The sequence below is a fragment of the Monodelphis domestica genome, chromosome 2 (genome assembly GCF_027887165.1).
Source record: "Monodelphis domestica isolate mMonDom1 chromosome 2, mMonDom1.pri, whole genome shotgun sequence".
In the NCBI taxonomy this organism is placed as follows: domain Eukaryota; kingdom Metazoa; phylum Chordata; class Mammalia; order Didelphimorphia; family Didelphidae; genus Monodelphis; species Monodelphis domestica.
The window spans coordinates 212,484,053-212,505,371 of NC_077228.1; the positions used below are offsets into that span (position 1 = coordinate 212,484,053).

At 45.5% G+C, this 21,319-nt stretch overlaps 1 protein-coding gene across 5 annotated transcripts in view; it reads right to left on the reverse strand.

The window, feature by feature from the left end:
- Positions 1-6,822: 6,822 nt before the first annotated feature.
- The window catches only part of LLGL2 (LLGL scribble cell polarity complex component 2), a 78,036-nt gene continuing 63,539 nt past the window's right edge, over positions 6,823-21,319 (reverse strand). For 2 of the 5 annotated variants that reach the window (XM_056817138.1, XM_056817139.1), the window contains exons 11-26: positions 15,811-16,028; positions 15,566-15,633; positions 15,222-15,375; positions 15,017-15,121; positions 14,593-14,885; positions 13,706-13,856; positions 12,528-12,678; positions 11,844-11,960; positions 11,536-11,702; positions 10,331-10,595; positions 9,855-10,008; positions 9,639-9,667; positions 9,078-9,125; positions 8,378-8,420; positions 8,002-8,063; positions 6,823-7,496 (exon numbers count right to left, since the gene is read on the reverse strand). In XM_056817138.1, coding sequence (XP_056673116.1) covers positions 7,489-7,496; positions 8,002-8,063; positions 8,378-8,420; positions 9,078-9,125; positions 9,639-9,667; positions 9,855-10,008; positions 10,331-10,595; positions 11,536-11,702; positions 11,844-11,960; positions 12,528-12,678; positions 13,706-13,856; positions 14,593-14,885; positions 15,017-15,121; positions 15,222-15,375; positions 15,566-15,633; positions 15,811-16,028 — 2,033 coding nt within the window. In that variant the 3' untranslated portion in view covers positions 6,823-7,488. The remainder of the gene's footprint in view (positions 7,497-8,001; positions 8,064-8,377; positions 8,421-9,077; positions 9,126-9,638; positions 9,668-9,854; positions 10,009-10,330; positions 10,596-11,535; positions 11,703-11,843; positions 11,961-12,527; positions 12,679-13,705; positions 13,857-14,592; positions 14,886-15,016; positions 15,122-15,221; positions 15,376-15,565; positions 15,634-15,810; positions 16,029-21,319) is intronic. The other 3 variants (XM_056817140.1, XM_056817142.1, XM_056817141.1) reach the window with 3 other exon arrangements.

The window sequence follows — 21,319 nt, forward strand, 5'->3', positions numbered from 1 at the left end:
AGAAGGAACAGAAGAAAAGGACTGACTCATGATGATTTCAAATTTCAGGCAACTTTAAACCCCCTACTTAGAAGGCAAAACCTTAAGAAGGTGTAGTTTTCCATGTACAATGATCAGCATACTACCATGTGCTGACAAGTCCTTAATCAAATCTTTTGTTCATTATCTGAGCCCAAAATGAGAAGCTTAACACAAAATATTTTTTGGTTGCATGTCATCTCCCCCATTGGATTGTAAGTTCCTTGAGGGCACAGACAATCTTTTGCCTCTTTTTGTATCTTCAGTGCTAAGTATAATATGTGGCATAAAGTAGGTTCTTAATAAGCATTGATTAATCAGTTGATTGATTGATGGATAGTATAAGGGAAAGAATGAAAAATGGAAACTAGAAGATATTTCCCAGTTCTGTTACTTTGTTACTTTGGAGGAAACTACTGAGTTTTGGGGGAACTCTCTTTTTTTAATTTGTAAAATGAGAGTAATAATACCTGTCCTGGCAAACTCATAAGGCTGTGGTGAAGGTCAAATAAGATAACGAATGTGGAAGCTTATTATTATTTCTATTTTATTGACATTCAGTTGCTTCCCAGAAAACCTTTCCCTCATGTACCACTGTCAGTTGGAAAACATGTTCATCTGATAATAATAGAATTAGTGACAGCTGATTATCTATCTATCTATCTATCTATCTATCTATCTATCTATCTATCTATCTATCTATCTGTCTGTCTGTCTGTCTGTCTGTCTGTCTATCTATCTATCTATCTATCTATCTATCTATCTATCTATCTATCTATCTATCTATCTATCTATCTATCTATCTGTCTACCCACCTACCTATTCATCCATCATTCCATCTCTCTCTCTCTCTCTCTCTCTTTCTCTTTCTCTCTCTCCCTCTCTCTCTCTCTAAGGTGTACCTCTCTTAAGGGCAGCTGAGTGGCTCTGTGGATTGAGAGTCAGGCCTAGAGATGGGAGGTCATGAGTTCAAATTTGACCTCAGATACTTTCTAGCTCTGTGACCCTGGGCAAGTCACTTAACCCCCATTGCCTTTACCACTCTTCTGCCATGGAACCAATACACAGTTTTGATTCTAAGATGGAAGGTAAGAGTTAAAAAAAAAAGTTTCTCTCTCACCTCTATAAGCTCCTGAGGTCCAGAATTCTACCTACTTCCTCTTTACTCTGAATCATTCGGACTTACTCTTTGAAATAAACAAACCAATATTGTCATTCTACTGGGAAGAGCGTGACAACCTACCACCCTATTTATTACCAGGAATGTCCTGGAACCACTTCCAACTACTGGATGAAAGCCAATTGTTAAAATTTCTAAGTACATAGCCCAGGTCTACAGTGAGAAGAATGGAGTTGATAAGGACAGAGAGCTTCATTTCTCAGTGACTGTCCTGGGAAAGTTGACTCTGTAACATATACATATGGTCATCAATGTAGCCTCTATTTGAAGACATCCATCACCTCTTGAGTAAGCCCATAGCACTCTTGTTGTTGCTCATTCATTTTCAGTCTTGCCTAACTCTTCATGAACCCATTTGGAGTTTTCTTGGCAAAGATGCTGGAGTGGTTTGCCATTTCTGTCTCATCTCTAGATCATTTTAATTCTAATTGTCAGGGGGAGAGTGTGACAGATCTAATAGAATGGATAGTTGTTTAATCACAGAATGGGGGTTCCAAAGGGCACAATGGAAGGGGAAGGTAGAATGGGATAGAGACACAGGAGGGATTAGATTATAAGGTCTTAGAGGGCAGGGAGTGTCTTTTGTCTTTCTTTGTATTTCCAGCACTGAGGAAACTGAGACAATCAAAGTCATACAGCTAGTGTTTAAAGGCAGATTTGAACTCAGGAAGATAAGTCTTCCTGACTTCAGACCTGACCCTCTAACCACTGCACCACCTAGTTGCCCATACCATTATCAGCCAGTTTTAATTGTTAGGATGCTTTTCTGATATCTAGCCTAAACATCAGTGCTGTTGGTCAGTCAATAAGCATTTATTAAGTGCCAGCCATGTTCTGGGCACTATGCTAATGCATTCTTGAGGGCAAGAATGAATTAATTTTTGTCTTTGTAGCTAAACCCCAGCACCTAGCACAGTGCCTGACACGTTGTGGGAGCTTAATAAATGCTTATTAAGTTGAATCTATGTAGAATCATAACCCAACAGCACAGTCCAGATCAGGAGCACTCTAGCAAGTGTAAGGACAAAGTAATCTACTTAAATGGGTACTGAGTGCCCTCTGGTGAGCACTGGGAGGTATTTAAAACATGGCAAAAGCCTATGCATTCATAGTCATTATGCTCTGACATAGCCTCTGGTGGCAACCATTATATTCCCTATAAGGCAGTGGATAGAGGGCTGGGCCAAGAGTCTAGAACAGTGATGATGAACCTTTTAGAGATGGAGTGCCATGTCCACCCCCTCCTTCCTCCTCCCAATGTTACTTTCTTCCCCTACTACCAAGTGCTAGGTATGTCCTGCCCCTCCATTACCCTACAAAGGAGAAGGGAAAGTGCTCCCACTGGGCTGCTGGGTGGAAAGGTGGGTGAAATGAAGAATGTCTTCAGCAAGTGTAGAGAGGGGGAGGGGAGTGGGCTGAGTGCTCTGCTCCCCTCCAGCTCTGCTTCCTGTGAGCTTCCCACCTACCCCTTGTGCGTTCCCATTGGCTGCTAGGCAGAGGGGGGGGGGGTAGGAAAAATGTCATCAGGTGCATGGAGAAGGGGAGGAGAGCAGCTCTGCCCAAGTCCAGAAGAGCAAGGGCTAGGATAGGATTAAGTGACTGGTTCATGTTCACACAGAAATTATCTGAAGTTATATTTGTTTGTTTTTTAAATTAATTTTTCCATGGTTACATGATTCTTGTTCTCTCCCTCCCCTCTTCCCTGCCTCCTCCTGGAGCTGACAACAATTCCACTGCATTATTGCTCAAAACTCATTTCCATATTGTTCATATTTGTAATAGAACAATCTTTTAAAACCAAAACCCCAATCATATATCCATATAACCAAGTGATGAATCATATTTTTTTCTTCTGCTTTTTCTACTCCCACAGTTCTTTCTCTGGATATGGATAGCGTTCTTTCTTTCTTTTTTAAAACCCTTACCTTCCGTCTTGGAGTCAATACTGTGTATTGGCTCCAAGGCAGAAGAGTGGTAAGGGCTAGGCAATGGGGGTCAAGTGACTTGCCCAGGGTCACACAGCTGGGAAGTGTCTGAGGCCAGATTTGAACCTAGGACCTCCTGTCTCTAGGCCTGGCTCTCAATCAACTGAACTACCCAGCTGCCCCCTGGATAACGTTCTTTCTCATAAGTCCCTCAGGATTTTCCTGAATCACTGAATTGCCATTAGTAGCAAAGTCAAATCACATTTGATTGACCCACAATGTTTAACTTTGTCATTTCACTCTGCATGAATTCATTGACGTTCTCCTAGTTCATATAGAAATCAAGCAGTTCATCATTCCTTATTCCATCATCATCATATTGTAAGGGGAAATTTTAAAGTTGTGATATAAATTTAATTGGTCACCAGAGAAAATCCCAAATAAAATATTCATGTCAGTTTGGAAATTTTATGGTGGTTTAATTAACATAGAGGGAAGGAATTAAGAAGAAGAGAGGGAAAGGATATAGGATTTTTCCCGCCTAGCCTGTGCCAGGGGGAGTTCAAAGACCTCTGCCATGAGGCAGAAGATTAGAGGCTTCCTAAGAGGATGGTGTTTTGGAAGGTAAAGGAGAAAAGAATCAGCCTAACCTCCAAGAGAGCGCAGAGAAGATGCCTCACCTGAACTAGGTTACTAAGCTTCCCCCAGTAGTGTATCAAGGATTCTCACCGCCAAACCTGGACAATAGCTGTCGCCATGCCAAGATGCCAAGACATTCAGCAAGCTGCCCCCAGAGCCACCTCTCCGCAAAAAGAAGCTGAGAGAGGAAGTGATGCAAAATATAGACCATTTTTACATCACTTTCCTGCATCTCACATGTACCAATGGTAGCTTAAGCTTGATTTAGGACAGCCCAGGGGTCTGTTAGTTGTTTCTGATTTGTCATTTGCTAGCACATGTCTGTCATAGGCCATCCTTCTCAATACTTAATCCTTAAGAGGGGTGCAGACATTCCTGTTTTGTTAGACTAAGTAGGGTGGAGTAAATCTAAAGTTCACAATATACCACAATTTGCTTAGCCATTCTCCAATCAAGGGACACCCCTTGTTTTCCAATTTTTTGCTGAGGTCATATTTGAACCCAGGATCTCCCATCTCTGGCCCTGGCTCTCTATCCACTGAGCTACCTATTGCCCCAGCACCCAAAGTTTCTTCAACTAAAATGAGGATAATACTTCCATGACTGAGAATTATAGAAGTGACATTTATCCACAGTCACAAAACATTATAGCATCAGGACTTGAACTCAAAACCTCAGGCTTCTACTCTATCATGCACTCAATGGCTTGGATAAATTATGAGAAATTGGTTCCCAGAAGGTGGCCACAAGATGAATAGTTTTGGTCACAAAACCAGGAAGTTTGCTGGATTAAAGGGTGGAGAAGTTAATTGTTAATCTAAATTGGTGTCAGGTATAAAAACTCTGCCCTGAGTCTCTTTTAAACCTTTACATTCTATCTTAGAATCCCTACTAAATTTTGGTTCCAAGGCAAAAGAGCAGTAGGTGCTAGACAACTGGGGTCAAGTCATTAGCCCAGGGTAACAGAGCTAAGAAGTACCTGAGGTCAGATTTGAACCCAGATCTTCATGACTCCAAATCTGGCTCTATCCACTGAGTCCCCTAGTTGTCCCCTGAAACCATGCTTTCCTGACTGAAGCCCAGCACTCCATTCTTTAGGCCAGCCTGCCCAGCAATGATAGATATGTTTACATGGAGCAGAGTTAAGGTCAATGAACACTTTCTCCAGGAAAGTCCTAGAACTGAGTCTCAGATGGCTGAGTGGCCTGTGGTCCTGCAACCTGGCCCTTTCACTATATACTGAGCTCCTTTGGTTCTACCCTACTGTGCCTTGGCACGTATTTTCCTCATGTATATAATGCTATTTTCTTGCTTACATGTGTTATGTAGTGTTTGTGGGGGAGGAAAGAGTTGGTCAGGACTCCCCTGATGAATTGATTTCCCCCCCCTGGTTCAGAATCAAAGGAGGCAGATTATAGAGATAACAATATATTAAGAATGCCTGAAGGGAGCAGCTAGGGAGCACAGTGAATAGAATACCAGGCCTAGAGTTGAGAGGCCCTGGGATCAGATCTGACCTCAGACCTTTCCTAGCTGTGAGTCCCAGGTGAGAGCTGGCTGGCTGGTGGATGAAGGGTTTCAAATATAGATATACAAAAATATAAATTGCCTAGACTAAAAGGAGAAATAAATTACCTAAACAACCTCAAATATAGATATAATGTTAAAAATGGATTCAAATGAGCAAGGTGCTCATGGGTCAGACTGAGCTGGATCTATTTTTAATAATTCCCCCGATTGATCTATATTGAATCCTTCTAGTGGATTGGGGTAACATTTTGTTGGGTTTGAAATTTATTCTCCTATTGATATCAAAGAGCTGCAGCTGCAGTCCGGAAGCTGACAGGAAGGCTGAAAAGATCTTTTGAATCTCTCGGGCTTACCCATACCATCTGAATAAGTTTTGTTCAGGGTTATGGGAAGAGGAAGTTTTAACATAAGTCAGGAAGGACTTTCCAGTAACTTCTTCCTTACCACCTGTTTCATTATCTTTGTTATTGGACTTGTCATCGTATGGCTAAACTTTTGGTGCTTCCTTTGTTTGGAGGATTCCCTGAAACCACTAATAATGTGCTAATCATATGATAAACCGGTCAGAGCAAGATCTCGCTCTCCCTCCCTTCTCTTACTTGTCTCCCTGACTGGCTCTATGCTGGATCTTTCTGTGTCTTGTGTCTTATTTTCTCTATGCATCTCCATCCCCTACCTTAAGCCTTTTCCCAGGCCCTGACTCCTCCTAGGTGATTGGAATCCACGTGGATCTTTGAGGGGGCTGGACCTCTTCAGTGGAAACCAAAGGAGGGGAGCAGCTTGGCAAGCCCTCACCCCAGAGGTATTAAGTCTTCCCTGAACCTTTATTGCAAGCTCCTTGGAGGCAGAGATTGTGTCTGCCCTGTACTCTGACCCTCCCTAAGGATGGGACCAAGCGCTACCCAGGAGGCTCATTCAGCACTCCATGCCTAACCAGGAAACTCATCCTGAACTCCGAGCCCAGGAGATAAGTCCCAACATAGACTCCACCATACATGAGCTGTACTGGGGGGCTTTGGTGAACCTGATAGTCTGGCTCTCAATCTACTGAGCCACCTAGCTGTCCCCAGGCAGTGATATTTTGGGAACATTTTATTTTTATGTCATACCTACATAATTATGTAGTTTCCCATCTGTTACCATCTATCCTCGAGGACCAAGATCCATTTCATCTGAAATAGATCCAGATGTTTTTTGCAAACATTATTGTGGTCATTGTTTATAATTGTTCTCCTTGCACTGCCTTCGGAGTCATGAAGCATTGAAAGTGGGCAGAGCCCTTTGAATTTAAGGCCTCCCCACCCCCACATCAGACAGCCAGAGACAATGGTGGAGAACTCCACAGATTCCTCACAGATTTGGTTACAACGGCACCTGTTGGGTGCCTCACTTGGGAACCTTGACCTAGAGCTGAAATAGGACTTGGGGAGAGGAAACCACAGGATAGACAAAACAGAGAACATTTCCAGCCATCTCCTAACCTGCCCACCTTCTCCGCAAGACAAGGAAGTATGAAGAGAGACACAGACATCAAGATAATAAACACTAGTCCTTTATTCCAAAAAGACCAGGCCACAGTGTTCAGACACAGTTTGCTCGGTTTTAAAACAGCTACAAATATAGTCTCCCCCCCACAGGGGATTAGGGATAAGACCCTATGCCTTCAGTCCTCAGGGGGGGTCCCAGCTCCCTCGGGGACTCAGCTGACAGTACATTTCTAGAAATCCATATTCATTTCCATGTAAAACCCTACAGGATTTTCTAAAAAAAGTACTAAATAAATCATTGGGTCAATCCAGCGAAGAGGTAATAAGGTATTTATTAAAAACTTTTTTTTCACCCAGAGGCAGTTAAAATTTATAATTTAAAACCCATCCCACTATAAAAGGAGGGAAGGAGGAAAAAAAAACTGTGCAAACATTGACAAAAAGGGGACCAAGACAGACAAGGAGAGAGGGAAGGGGCCATCTTGTCCATTCTGGGACATCTCTGGATTCCAACCTCACCCCCTGCCAAAGGGGGAGGGTGGGGGATGGTGGTTGTTGGAGAGGCTGGAGAAGCAGCAGAGGTGCAGGCCAGGGGGCTTCTTCTGTCCAGGCCCACCCAGACCTCCACCAGGATCAGCACCCTCCACGGTGGGATCTTCAGTAGTGTTGTGGCACAGTCTGTGAGGCAGCCTCGGCACATCTGCATTCATCACTCTACTGGGAAAATAGGAAGAATAGGTGATTGGGCATCTTCATGGGATCAGAAAAGTTCTCAGAGAGGAAACCAGCCAAGGAAGCTTCCAGAGGGAATAGGCAGAGTTTGGGGGTGGAGTGGGGAGGAGGCAGATGGGTGGACAAATGCTCAAGTGTCCAGGGGAGGCTGGACTCCCTCAGGGCCTGAGCTATAAGCATTTCTGAAAGCAGTCTTGGCAGGAGAGACTGGGAGCCAGTGTGTGTGTGTGGTGGGGTGGAGATGGGGTGGGAGGGTGTATATTTTCACCTGTCCCTCCTGGAGTTCTTATAGGTGGGGTTTCCCATGGAACAGAGGAAGCCCTGTTCTCTGGGACCTTGGGCACTCCCCTCAGTAGCGCCCAGAGTGCTTGGATGCCTGTCTGGGGTGGGGTCCCTTTTGATTAGTCTCAGGGGCTCCCCAAAAAAGCCTGTGTGTATGGGGAGTCCTTGGTGGCAAAGTCCCTGCCCAGGATCCTCCCAAGTCACCTACCTCCACCATTATTGTGTCTATGTCCCCCAGCAACTTGCTGGGAATACCACTCGCCATAGCTCCTGCAAAGAGAAAACGGTCACTGCCTGGCTGGGACTTTGTGTGGTTGGTTAAGTAGCGTTCTATTCAGTTCCATAAACACCTTCATAGAGAACTGAGGAGGTCCTCTAGGACTATCCTATGTGCAGCACTGCATAGAAATAGCATCCTGTAGAATGCAGGGGGGAAACATCCCAGGTTCACTGGAACAAACTTCTCCAGCTGGAGGGAGCGGAATGGACCAGCAGAGTGAATCCTGGTTCCAGCTTTTTTAATTTTTTGAAGAGGGCTAAAGGGTGGGGGAAGAACAAGGGGAAGGCATGGGGGACACGCTCACCCTCTGTCACCTTCCAAAGTGCTCTGGATCTCCTTCAGGACTCCTGCAACAAGACAACCAATACACAAGCATTTAGATAGATAGATCAGGCAATGTGCCAGGTGCTAGGAATACAAAGATAAGGAACAGAACTCCCTAGTTTTGAGAAGACTATTCCAATTGCCAGGGGGTTCAGGGGTTCGGGGAGAGACAATTCCTACTCTGTGGTGTTTTAAAAGTCTCACTGCAGTTAAGCTATTAAAGCTTAAATATAATACTACACAATTAGGAGGTCCTATAGAAAAGTATATACATATAAAGAATAGAATCAATGCAAAGTAATGGCGCTATAAGGTAGCTTGGGAGGGAGGAAATCAGGAACAGAAAGGGGGATTTGAGCTGGGTTATCAAGGAAGAGAGGGACACTAGGAGCAGCCACTGCCCATCCTTAAGGCCGGGGGAGTTGTATTGCCTAATACCCAAATATCTTACATTAGCTATTCTGTGGAAAGGGGGTAGGAAGGGGAAGGAGAAAGTGGGTCTCATGGGAATTTAGGCATCATCAAAATGCTCCTTCTTTCCGCTGCCAAGGAACTCAGGGATACTGCTCCCTTTTTCAGATCTCAGGCTCACCCCTGCCTCAGGTTTCTCTCTAAAGAGGGGGTGTAATACTCATCTCCATGTCTTCTCCAGCTCAGATCCTCCCCAATTCCCCACTTACTCTCATCATTGAGTAGGGCCCGTTCCATCAACGGTTCCTGACTCCTCCCTGCAAGGAAGAGTGGAGCCCACAGACCCATTGAATCCTGACCCTCACATCTCTGGAACTCTTCCCCTGCCCACCCCAACCCTGGCTCCAGGGCAATGCTCTGAGGCAGGGGCTTTCAAACCTGGACTGGGGATCCCGGTGGGTCCTCAACACCCTTTCTTAGGGCCAGAGAAATCAAAAGCTACTTTTTTAATGATACTAAGATGTTTGAATTTCTAATATGGCAGACAGATAAGACGGAGAATCTGGAGATAGATACTCTCTTAGAAGAGTCCTCAAGAGCTTTGAAGAGCATAAAGCAGTCCTGACCAGGCTGGCTTTCTCCAGGGAGGCCAATTGGAAAATATCCCCAGCCCAGACAGGCATGAAGGGTACCTGGCCTCCTCCTAGCCCTCCATCTAGGATTCCTTTGAGACCACAGACAGACATTGGTAAAGGATTCTTCACAATTGAGAGCCCAGCCCCCCATGAAGCCCTTCAACATACCCAGGGGCTACAGGGAAGCTTACTTACCACCTCCATCTCCCAGGCTCTCCGAGTTCCTGCAGGGAGGGGACAATGAGCTTTTCTAAGAGCCAGGCAGGAAGCAATTTTCCTTAAGATAATTCACCCTGCCTCCCAATTCCTCCCGCTTCCTGGCCCCTGGGGTGGAGACATTCAAAGATGGGGTGAATTCTCCCACCTGCTTACAGACTCCAGCTTCCCCCACAGAGCCACCCTATTTCTCACCTGGCTTTGTTTGGGGCCTTCTTGATGCCTGACCCATTGCGGGCAGAGCAATGGTTCTTGGTTTCCACTGAATCCACTAGGCACCGAGGCTCAACCAGCCACTTCGTGGAGAGAGAGAACCTCTCAAACTCTGAGGGTGAGATCAGGTAGAAGCCTGTAGAATTAAATAAGAGGGCAAGGAGAGAGGGAAGTGAGCAGCATCCCCTCAAAGGGGGAAGCTCATTGTTTCCTCGACAAACTCTTCAGTACGTCTCACATCCTATTTCCAAATCCACCTATCCAGGGACCCCCTCCTATCCTGAGCACTGCAGAGGGTCGAAACTCAGATTGGCAGGGAGAACAATGTTTTAGGAAGACTGCTGCCTGCTCTGTCCACCCCAGGCTCCCTCCCCAAAGGACAAGATAGGGGTCCAGGGCAGGGAAGCGATGGGAAAGCCTGCCTGGTCTGGGTCTGAGGGTGCCCAAGGCCTTTGTACCTTGGCCATATTTGGTGAAGACACAGGAAGCAATACCACTGACGTCCTCCTTGCGGATGCAGCCGTATCGTACCTGAGGCTTGAGGAAGGGCAGGGAGACTACCTGGACGTCACCCAGATTTGTGAGGACGGTTAGATGGTGTTCTCCATAGTCCTCCGCCTTGCAGCTGCCAAAGTGGGCCACGCTGACCCGCCGTACCCGAGAGCCCTCCAAAGCAGTCAGTTTCAGTTTTAGCTTTGCACTAACCTTGGGCAGGGTGAACACCTATCAGAGGGATGGTGGGGGAGGGGAGGAATACAAGATCGTCACTCAAGGAAGCTCCCCTTCTGGGCTTTAGACCCGCTCCCTCTCCTGTGGTTTTCCTCCTCTTATGTACTGGCTTGCACCCACGGCAACCATATCCTCTAGGGCAATGATGGCAAACCTATGGGACCTGTGCCAAGACAGCAGGCAGAGTGCCCCTCTCCCCCTGCTCCACTGCACCTGATGACATTTTTTTTCACACCAATGGCCCCTCTGCCAAGCAGCCAATGGAAGTGTTTCTTCCCCTCCCCCTCTCCACTAGACTGAGGACATTTTTCACATTACCCACTCCTCTGTCCAGCAGCCCAATGGGAGCACTTCTTTTCTCCCCTGTGTTGAGTAAAGGAGGGGGTGGGGGAAAGGCATGGCACACGGTTTCTAAAAGGTTTGCCATCACTGTCTTAGGGAGTGGGGGTGGGTATTCTTCCTCATTCCTCTCTACTGAAGCTTTTTATCACTTCCTTCATTTGGATTCTGCTCAAAAATTAACTCCTTCCCAGAATTGTTCTGTTGTCACCATTCTCTCCCTTCCTAATCTAACCCTCCTCCTCATAGTCCTATATCTTAGCGATATCCTGATATCCCAGGACTGGGGTTCATACTGCCTTTCTTTTCGATACTCAAGGTCACCCCTACAGATCTCTTACAGACCCCCCACCTAAAATATGACTCAGATCCATTCCGAGAGCCCCAGTCTGAGCCCACCCTACGTGAAAGGCCTGTTCTCCTCATGGTTGTTATAGAAGATTTTCAGACCCTATGCCCAAGGGGGATGTGCATCATTCAGGCAATAACCTTTATTAAGCACTCAGGATGTGCTAAAGGCACAGAGAAAAGCAAAATAATTAGCAGAGGGCTTGTTTCCCTTAGCCTCAAGCTTAAGAAGTAGCCCAAAGACTACCTTGAACTGCTCCTCAGATACCACAAGGAGCTGGTGGCTGCCCTGCATGTCTGGGCTCTTTGAGAGGTCATGGGCAGCTTCCAGGGGCTCAGGGAGGGGCATGCCCCGGCCATCGAGGACTAGGATGCCTATCACGGGGGCCCGATGCATCAGCTGGATCTCCTTGGCTGTAAGGAGAGAAGGTGGGATGGTGCTGAGGTGGAGGCATGCCCCCTTGGTCAGCTCCAAGGGCTTCCTGTTCTAGGCAACTGGACAGAGTCCAATCTCCCCCCACCCCTCAAGGCCGGGGCCTCCTGCCCATCACTCACCCTGTTCAGCCCGGACAGGCTCCTCCATTCTCCGTTCTGGAGCTGGTACCCGTAAGGAAAAGGCATAGACCGTGCCTCCGTTGGTGCCCACCCACAGGGAAGGGCAATGGCAAGAATCTGTGAAGGTACAAAGGACCCTGAACCACCTATCTCCCTGGAAGAGGAGAGATCATCCCAGTGTGTCCACTTTCCAGGTGGCCCAGAAGACCAAAGACCAGCCTAGCCAGGAATGGCAAGTCATTGTGGACCCAAGGGATCACTTCTGCAGGGTTCCCCCAACCCCGGCCCAGATGGGCTCACATCCTCCACCCTAGAAAACAGGGACAACAGAGGGAGATTGGGATCTTAATACCAGGGTGACAAAGCCCTCTTACATCCATTTTTCAATGGACCCATACAAATGACTGTGAAGTAAGCAGGGTAAGATCCAGATTCTGCGGATGAGGAAACTGAGGCACCATATTCCACACTTAATAAGTGGAAAGATTAAGACTAAAAGCGACGTCCTCTGACTCTGGGTGTTCTGGACACAGCAGCAAAAAGGAGGACAAGGGACAGTCCAGAATGCTCGAGGGTTTGCTAGATGTGGTTGTCGTAGGGCAGGAGCCATGCTGAGCCAGCCAAGGCTTACTCCCCCCTCCCCACCTTCCCCCGTCCCAACTAGACTGAACAGAGTCTGCTCACTGTCCCGAAGGTAGGTGTCAGCGAAGTAGAGGGTTCGGACAAAGCCGGTGAATGAGTCTTCCGCTGACCTCGCCTCAATCTTCCTCTGTACCGGGGCCAGCTCCATATTTTGCAACCCTGCTCGATCTGCTCTGGCATTCAACTCCTGCCCCTAGGCCAGAGATAGGTAAGAAAGGGATGAGACATAGACGGGAAAGGAAAAGTGGGGAGGATATAAAGCGATGCCACTAATGGGGCTGTGCTCCAGAGAGGTCAAAGAAAAGGAACCACAAGTACAAAAATATAAATAGTAGGGGGAGCTAGGTGGCTCAGTAGACTGAGAGCCAAGCGCAGAGATGGAGGTCCTGGGTTCAAATCTGACCTTGGACCTTTCCTAGCTGTGTGACCCTGGCCAAGTCACTTAACCCCCATTGCCTAGCTCTAAATACTCTTCTGTCTGGGAGCCAATACTGACTCCAAGACGGAAGGTAAGGACTAAAAAATCAAAATTAAAAAAAATATATATAAATAGCAACTGGAAACTTAAGAGAGTGCCCATTTGTTGGGGAATGGTCAACAAAGGTATGTACATATAATGCAAGACGTGCTATGAAAAACAATAAAACAGACATTTTTAGACCTCTGTGAGATGCTACAAAAGGAAGTGAGGTAAAATGATACAAAGAAAAACAACTCTGAAAGAAGTCCAGACTTGGGTCAATACAACTCAATAATAAAGAAATCATGAGTCCAAAAGACTGAAGAAGGACCATCCCATCCAAGGCCTGCTAGAGGTATGCAGAATATTGTTAGCCACGGCCAGCATGGGAATTTGTTTTGGAGATTTGTGCTAAGGGTTTTAAAAGAAGTTATTTGGAGATGGAGGGGGATGGGAAAGAGTATGGCATATGCTCTTACCAAGGTCAAGGCTCTAGAAGGAAGTTATCCCAACTCCAAGTCAACTAGCTTCTTCCGGGCCTGAGATCAATTCTCAGAGCAGAAGACACCAAAGGAAGCAGGAGGAAAACCATTTTTTCACTCTTCCCCACAAGGCAGCCAGGGAACCCCAGGAGAGGGGAAAGAGAAGTCCATTCTAATGCTGGAGGCTTTTTTTTTTTTTTGGAACTCTCTGCTTTCTGGGAGTCATCTTGGGCCAAGAAGATGGAAGAGATGAATGTCTTCCCCCTCTCGGGGCTTACCTCTCCTGAGGGGCCAGTCACGCGCCGCTTGCGCCCGGATGCTCTGCTCCGGCTGATTCTCCGAAATGACTGTCGCAAGGATTTCTTCAGTGATTTTACTCGGGAAAGGGGGCCCTCCATGGCCAGCTGGTCACTGGGATGCAGCGTACATCTACAAAGGGCCAGGCAGGAGGGTTTAGAGGTCCCCAAGGGGAGGCCCGGACCCCCCCCACCCACTCATGACATCATCTCCCAGCCAGGAGATGGAAAGGGAGGAAAGGAAACATATATATTACTTATTTCTCCCTCCCTTTTTTCCTCCTCCTCTTCAAGGGCTCTAAGTATCCCATCTGGAAATGGGAAGGAACGACTGAGGTGACAAAATATGGGTGAGAGACTTTTCCATGGAATGTTTCCTTTCTTACCTCTTCCTATTGGATCCTCCCTTTTAAAACCCTTTCTATTATTTTATTTTATTCATTCATTCATTTATTTATTTGTTTATTTATTTATTTTGTCTTTTCACTTTTTATTTGAAGTTAAATTCTAACAAAAACAGCATTGGCATGTCTGTGCCGAGAGATGGATAGTTATGTTCATTATTAAACCCTTTCTATTTTAGAATCAATATTGTGTACTGGTTCCAAGGCAGAAGAGCAATAAGAGCTAGGGCATGAGCGTTAAGTGACTTGCCCAGGGTCACACAGCTAGGAAGGGTCTGAAGCCCAATTGAACCCAGGCTCCCCCCATTCCAGGCATGGCACTATCCAGCTGCTCCTAGGGATTATTTTTTAAATCTATATTTTGTGCCTTCATAAGTGTTGTCTAGCAGTGACTGTCCTCTGCCCGAGTCGTCCCCCACATCCTTCCATGTCTCCCCCCTTCTCCCCATGGGAGGTGCCACTCACTTGACAAAAACTTGTCTCTTCTGCTGGTGATCGAAGAGCCCAAAGCCATGACTTGTGCCAAAGGCCACCAGCTTCCACTCGGAGTGCAGGGCCAGGGAGGTGACCACTGCCGGCGGCTGGCACTGCACTAGGATGAAAGGCTGGAAGCCCGGCTCAAAGCAGATGGACCCCTCTCGAGCCCGGAGCCTCTCGTGTCCCTTCCACCGATAGCCTTCCTGGTCTTGCAGCAGGTTAGCTTCCACGTGGTCCACCACCTGCTCTGCATCCTCATCGTTCAACTCTAACACAAGCACCTGGAGGGGAAGGCAGAGGGCTGAGCTTAGCTGCCCAAGAGCGGGAGGGTCCCGGTCCGGCAGACGGACAAGAGGCTGGACAGCCTGGACCACTGACGAGCGGGAGTGGGGAACCCAGCCTGGCCTCTCACCTGCCCGGCCGTCCCCGCCACTGCCAAGTAACCGCTATATTTGCAAAGGAAGATTTTCTGAATCCCCAGGCGTGGGTCATCACTGTAGGGATCGAAGGAGCCAACCTGACCGGGTCAGAAGGAAAAAAATGAGACCTCCCAAGTCAGCCCCGAAAGCACCATCTCCCCAAAGCCCACGGCCAGTGGAGCGCCTGCCCGGTCTCACCTTCCTCAGTGGGGGCCTCTCGTCCTCCCCCAGCTCATTGAGGTTGTCATTGGAGTCTGTGTCGGTGAGGAACACACGCACTGTGCTCAGCTTGTAGAGCAGCCGGAGGCAGACGCCCGAGGCGTCCCAGAACCTCACGGTGCCATCCTCGTGCCTGCGGGCACAGTACGGAAGCAGGGGTGAAAAGGGGCAGGGCGTGCTAGCTTAGGTATGCATGCCGATGGAGCCCGGGTGGCGCGCAGGTCTTGGTCCCTCTGCCAATAAACCAGGGGTGCAGGGGGGAGGGGCACTATCCTGTGTGCACCCCTTTGATCGTTTGGGGGAGATGGATTACAGTCACTTACCCAGTGAGCAGCAGGTCCCTCTGAGGCGGATCCGGGGCCAAACTGGTGCCCCCATCAATGGGCCACCCCTGAAAAAGAAATGACTGGACTTCAAAAGCCTATCCACAAAGTCTGGAAATAACGGGAGTCGGCCCGTTCTGAGACGGTGTAATGTCCCTGAGGTTATTTTCACTGTTAGCCAAATGCACGAGGTGGCGGGAGAGGAAGGCCCACTGAGCCCAGGCTCCCCCCGGCTGTAAACGTACCATGGTGGAGAAGCGAGAATTCTGCTTATTCCCAGCTGCAATGATCCTCTCCCACAGCTTCAGGGAGATGCTGGAGACGTGGTGGGAGCAGGTAATGGCCGAGCAGTGCAGGGAGGCGAGGTACGGGGCTTGGATGGCTGGCCAGCCGGCTGTCTTCAAGTCAATCACCACCAACTCCTCTTCCGCCAACACCACCATGGCATAAGGCTCATCAAAGTCTGGGGAGAAAGGCCAGGACCAGACTCAGCAGCTTCAGGCTCCTCCGGGCTCTGCCAGTCCTAGTCCACTAGGAGGCAGTGCCTTCTGCCCAAGCCCCAGATGAGTCTAGCAACATTCCCCAGTCAATGGAGCACATTCCAAACTCCTTGAGCATGCAACCTGGGGTCTGTTGCTGCAAAGCCAGTGCGAGGAGGAGGAAAATGAGATCACTGGGAGATCCCAGCTGTTTATTTTGCTCTGCCTCAGTCCTTACAGATCTTTACAGCGTTTCCTGAAATCATCCTGCTTATCATGTATCATAACACAACAGTATTCCATCACCAACATACACCACAATTTGTTCACTCGTTCCCCAACATGGCCTCAATTTCCAATTCTTTGCCTTGGCAAAAAAGAACTCTATAAATATTTTTGTATAAGTCGGCTCTTTCCCCCCCTTTTTATTATCTCTGGGATACAGACTCAGGAGTATTTATTTATTTTTTAAACATCTCCAATCTCTTCTGTCCTTCAAAGACTTCCTGAGAAGGACAGGCCACTTCCTAGGAGAGTCCAGTTTCAGCTTTTCTGGATGAAGCCACACTCACATTTGGGAGCCCTTCCCAGAAGACCTGCCACTTGGCTATGTGTGTGGGAAGTGGGGATAAGCTCCCAGGACAGGTGACAGGAAAGGAGCAGGCCCACCTTCAAAGCCTCCACTGGCTATAAATAGCTTGTTGGATGCAATCACTGCTGGGCCCACCCTTCAGGTCAGGGTTATCCCAGGGCTGAATCAGACAAAACCCTGGTCTTCTTACCCCAGGGCACTGGAATACCAAAGCACTCCACCCCTCCACCCAAGAGAGGCACCCCCAAGTCCTTTCATAGGATTTTGGTATTTAGAAGAGTCTCTGATTTTGTTAAAACTTAAAGGAATGTTAACTCCATTGAATAACAGCTCCAAGCCACATTGATTAAATCCTATTGCCCTGTCTGAGGCCCAAAGCAGTAAAAGAATTTGTTTACAGTCAAAAAACTAATAGCTAGCAACATTTATAGAGTGCTCTTTACTTGTGTTATCCCAAGAGATCCTCCAAACAATCTTGTGAGGGTGGGTGCTATTATCCTCATTTTATAAGTGAGGAAACTGAAGTTGAGATTATATGACTTGCTCAGGGTAACACAAACTAGTATCTTACAGACATTTACTAGCTGTGTGACCCTGGGAAAGTCACTTAATCCTGGTTACCTCACTTTTTCCATTTGTAAAATGACCAGGAAAAACAAATGGCAAATCACCCTAGTATCTTTGCCAAGAAAAGCCCAAATGGGGTCACAAAGAGTCAGACGTGACTGAAAAACAACTTTTAAAAGAAGGTTCATTGATAATATAGTAATTGACTAAGTGTCACATTTTTTTCACTTGTCACCTCTGGAGGGGGGAGGGAAGAAAGGAGGGAGCCAATATGAATCATGTAACTTTGGAAAACTTATATGTGTAAATTTGTTTTTGGAATAAAATAAAGATAAAAAAATTTTTAGAGGATGTATTCTAGGAGAATTATGGGAGTTCCATAACTGAGAGGGGTTGGCAGTGGTGCCTTCAATTGTTCACTTTCAGCAAGCTGTAGCTTCTGTGCTTCTTTAGACTTACTTCTTTAAACTAATTAACAAAATAATGATAACAGATCGCACTTTAAGGTTCGAAAAGTACCTCACTGGATCTCCCACAACAACCCTGTGAGGTAGGTGCTCTTATCATCTCCACTTTACAGGCTCAAACAGCTAGTAAAAGTTTAAGGTAGAATTTGAACTCGGATACTCATGATTTCTGGTCTTCCCTCTTACCCACTGTGCTCCCTAGCTGCCTAAAGGTCAGAATTCTTGGCAAAGAAACCACAAAATGAAAATAACAGCAATACAAATTTTACTATTAAGTTCTTTCAGTCATGTCTGACTCTCCATGACTTCATTTGGGGTTTTCTTGGCAAAGATTCTGGAACTGTTTGCCATTTCCTTCTCCAGCTCATTTTATGGATGAGGCAGAGTGGAGTGACTTGATCAGGGTCACATACTAAGTGTCTGAGGTCATATTTGAATTCAGGAAGATGAGTCTTCCTAACGTCAGGCCCAGCAGTCTAGCCACTGTGTCAAACCAGCTGCCCAATATATGGGGACAAGCCAAGAAGAAAACAAGAGCTAATGCTTTTCCCAATTAGTAAAAAAACCACAATCTAATGAGATAAGACAAAGTAGTTTACAAAAAAAAAAGGAAATTGTCAAGAAGATTATTTAAAATAAGAATTTTATATCCTGTCATTAATTATGAACCTTGCTCTAAGTATAGTGTACCTTGAGATGCTAGAGATAGCATGAAATCGCTGCAATTAGCAAGACAGTTAAAAACTTAAACTTTTGCTGTTTGAAAATGATGCATGCACCTACACAAATATTCAAATCTGCATCCACACTAGGCACAAGAATTTACGAATCTTTTTAGAAAATTTCCAAGTGAAGAGGTTCAAGTGCTTAAATTCACTGATTAAATGTTTTTAAATGCAACATCTTCCCATTAGTTTGAGGGAAGATGGACATTTGCTAACTGTATTTCAACACTCACATGCGTATAAATAAAAAATGAGGGGGGCAGCTGGGTGGCTCAGTGGATTGAGAGTCAGGGCCTAGAGATAGGAAGTCCTGGGTTTGAATCTGACCTCAGACACTTCTGAGCTGTGTGACCCTGGCCAAGTCACTTAATCCCCATTACCTGCCATTTGCTCTTTTGTTTTAGAATTTATACTAAAGACAGAAGTAGAGGGTTAAAAAAAAAAAACAGGAGCATGGGAAACATTTAAGAAATAACCACATCATCTTATTAAAATATTACAAAAATAGCAGGATTAATGATAACTAATAATTTAAGGGTAGAGAAAAATCAGTTATTAATAATTCAATTTGGTGTTGTATGATGGATAGAGGCCCAGAAATTATTTATTTGTACAAATTTTCTTTTTGTATCTTTTTTGTAGTAGTTCTTTTTTGATGACAAAGAATTAGAACTTGAGGGGATGCTCATCAACTGGCGAATGGCTAGAAAAGTTGTGGTATATGATTGTAATGGAGTACTATTGCTGTAAGAAATGATAAACAGGAGGATTTCAGAAAAAAAAAACTGTATAGACTATGAATGCAGACTGAAGATACAATCTTTCTCTGTCTTCATTTCTTTTGTTCAAGTTTTTTTCCCCACAAAATGACTAATATGGAAATATGTTTTATATGGTTGCACATGTATAATCTATATCAGACTGCTTACTGGTCTCAGGGAGGAAGAAGAGGAGGGGAAGAATTTGGAGCTCAAAATGAAAAACAAAAAAAGTTCAAATTGTTTTTACATATAATAAGCAATCAAGAAAGTAAAGGTTTAAGAATTTGGAGGGCAGCAGGGTGGGGTCAGGGAGAATTTCAAAAACTACATAGGATTAAATTGTAGGTTGACAAGAAAACAGAAGGGTCTCACCAACTTATTTGATTATATTCTGATAGGCATTTAACAACTTTATGATCCTATGTTCTATGTATTAAAGGATTCATTACGAAAAAATAGTCTTTTACGTATAAATAGCAAAAAGATTCCTGTTAGGGAACAGCTAAACAAAATGTAATAGATTATTGTGCTATAAGAATTGATGAAATGGAGTGTCAGAGGCATCTCTACGGTCCGCTGCAGAGGAAAGTGAGCAGAATTGGGAGAACGATTTATGCCATAATAACATGTCAGAGAAAAACAAGTCTCAAAGACTTTAAAATTACTGCAATGATAAAGGAGTCCAGAGGGTTGAAGAGGTAGCACCCCACCCACCTCCTGTTAGAGGTAACGGATCTAAAATTTAAAATAAGACCAATACAGCTTGGACACAGCCAACATGGAAATTTGTTTTGCTGGACTATGTATATTAATGGTGAGAATTTTCTTAAAAGAAAAAAAAAAGCTCATTAGGGGAGGAGTCAATAGGAAAGAAAAATACTTAAAGTGAATGAATTAAAAAAAAAAACACTTACCCTATGGGAGGAGAGGAGGAAAAGAAAATGATCTTTGTTTCCAAGGAATAATATTTGAAAATGACCAAATAAAAAAATGTTTAAATTGTTAAAAAAAAAACCCACTTACCTTCTGCCTTAGAATCAATACCGTGTATTGGTTTTAAAGCAGAGAGTGGGGTTTGAGTGATTTGCCCAGAGTCACAACAGCTAGGAAGTGTCTGAGGCCAGATTTGAATCCAGGATCTCCCATTCTCTAAGCCTGGCTTTCAATCCACTGCCCCACCCCCAGTGAATTAATTTAAATATATATACATATATACATATATACGTATATACGTATGTATGTATGTATGTATGTACATACGCCAGGAAGCCATACAAAATGATGATTTCCCATTATAAAAAAACCTGCCATGAATTCATGGACTTAAAAAAAAACAAACTTCAAATATCTTCTTTGTGTCTTATGAAATTTCATCTTTGAATTCATTTATGAGGCTGTAATTCTTTCCATCCTTGCAGAGAAAAAAAGGAACTCGAGGAGGAAAAGAACACCCTTCAGTATTCTGTTTTGTATTTTAGCAATTTTCGCCTGGTTTATCTCCCTGACTCCATCATTATGTCAGTCACCTGAAGGCAGGAACCAAGTCTTACTTGTTTTTTCACCTCTAAAGCTTAGCACAGAAGGTGACACGGTGTACTTATCTGGTTTGGTGTTGAATTCCGTGATTTACTAGCATCATGCCCAAGCCTCTGGACTACATCCTTAACAGGACCGCGTAGGGAACAGTAACTCAGGTACGCCAGGCTTTCCAGAGGAAAACTGAAGGGCTGAGTCTTAACAAAAGACAGCAGAGGACCTAGCAGGCTCAGTGAGAATAAGAGAGCACAAGAGTCCACGCTGTGTCCTGGGACTGCCCTACCCTTTCTTCTCCAGCTCAGAAGGCCTCAAGGCCTCATTAAAATGAAATAATTAGTAAGAGGAACTCCTACTCTCTCTTTCTCCCTCCAGGTTTCAATATCATCCCCCCTTTGATCTCACCCAAGTTAGAAGACTGATTCACCCTTGTGCTATTCAATTCAGACTGTGCCCAGCTTTCGCAATGGAAGACTGGGTTAGGGGTGGGAGGAAGATGGGTCCCTGAAAGCCAAACAGACTACCCCCACCTTATTTGCCTTAACACACCACTTGGTCAAATAGATTTTGACTGAAAGAAAAAATTATAACACATGGGATAGTATGAGAGAATTAATCAGTGAGAGGACC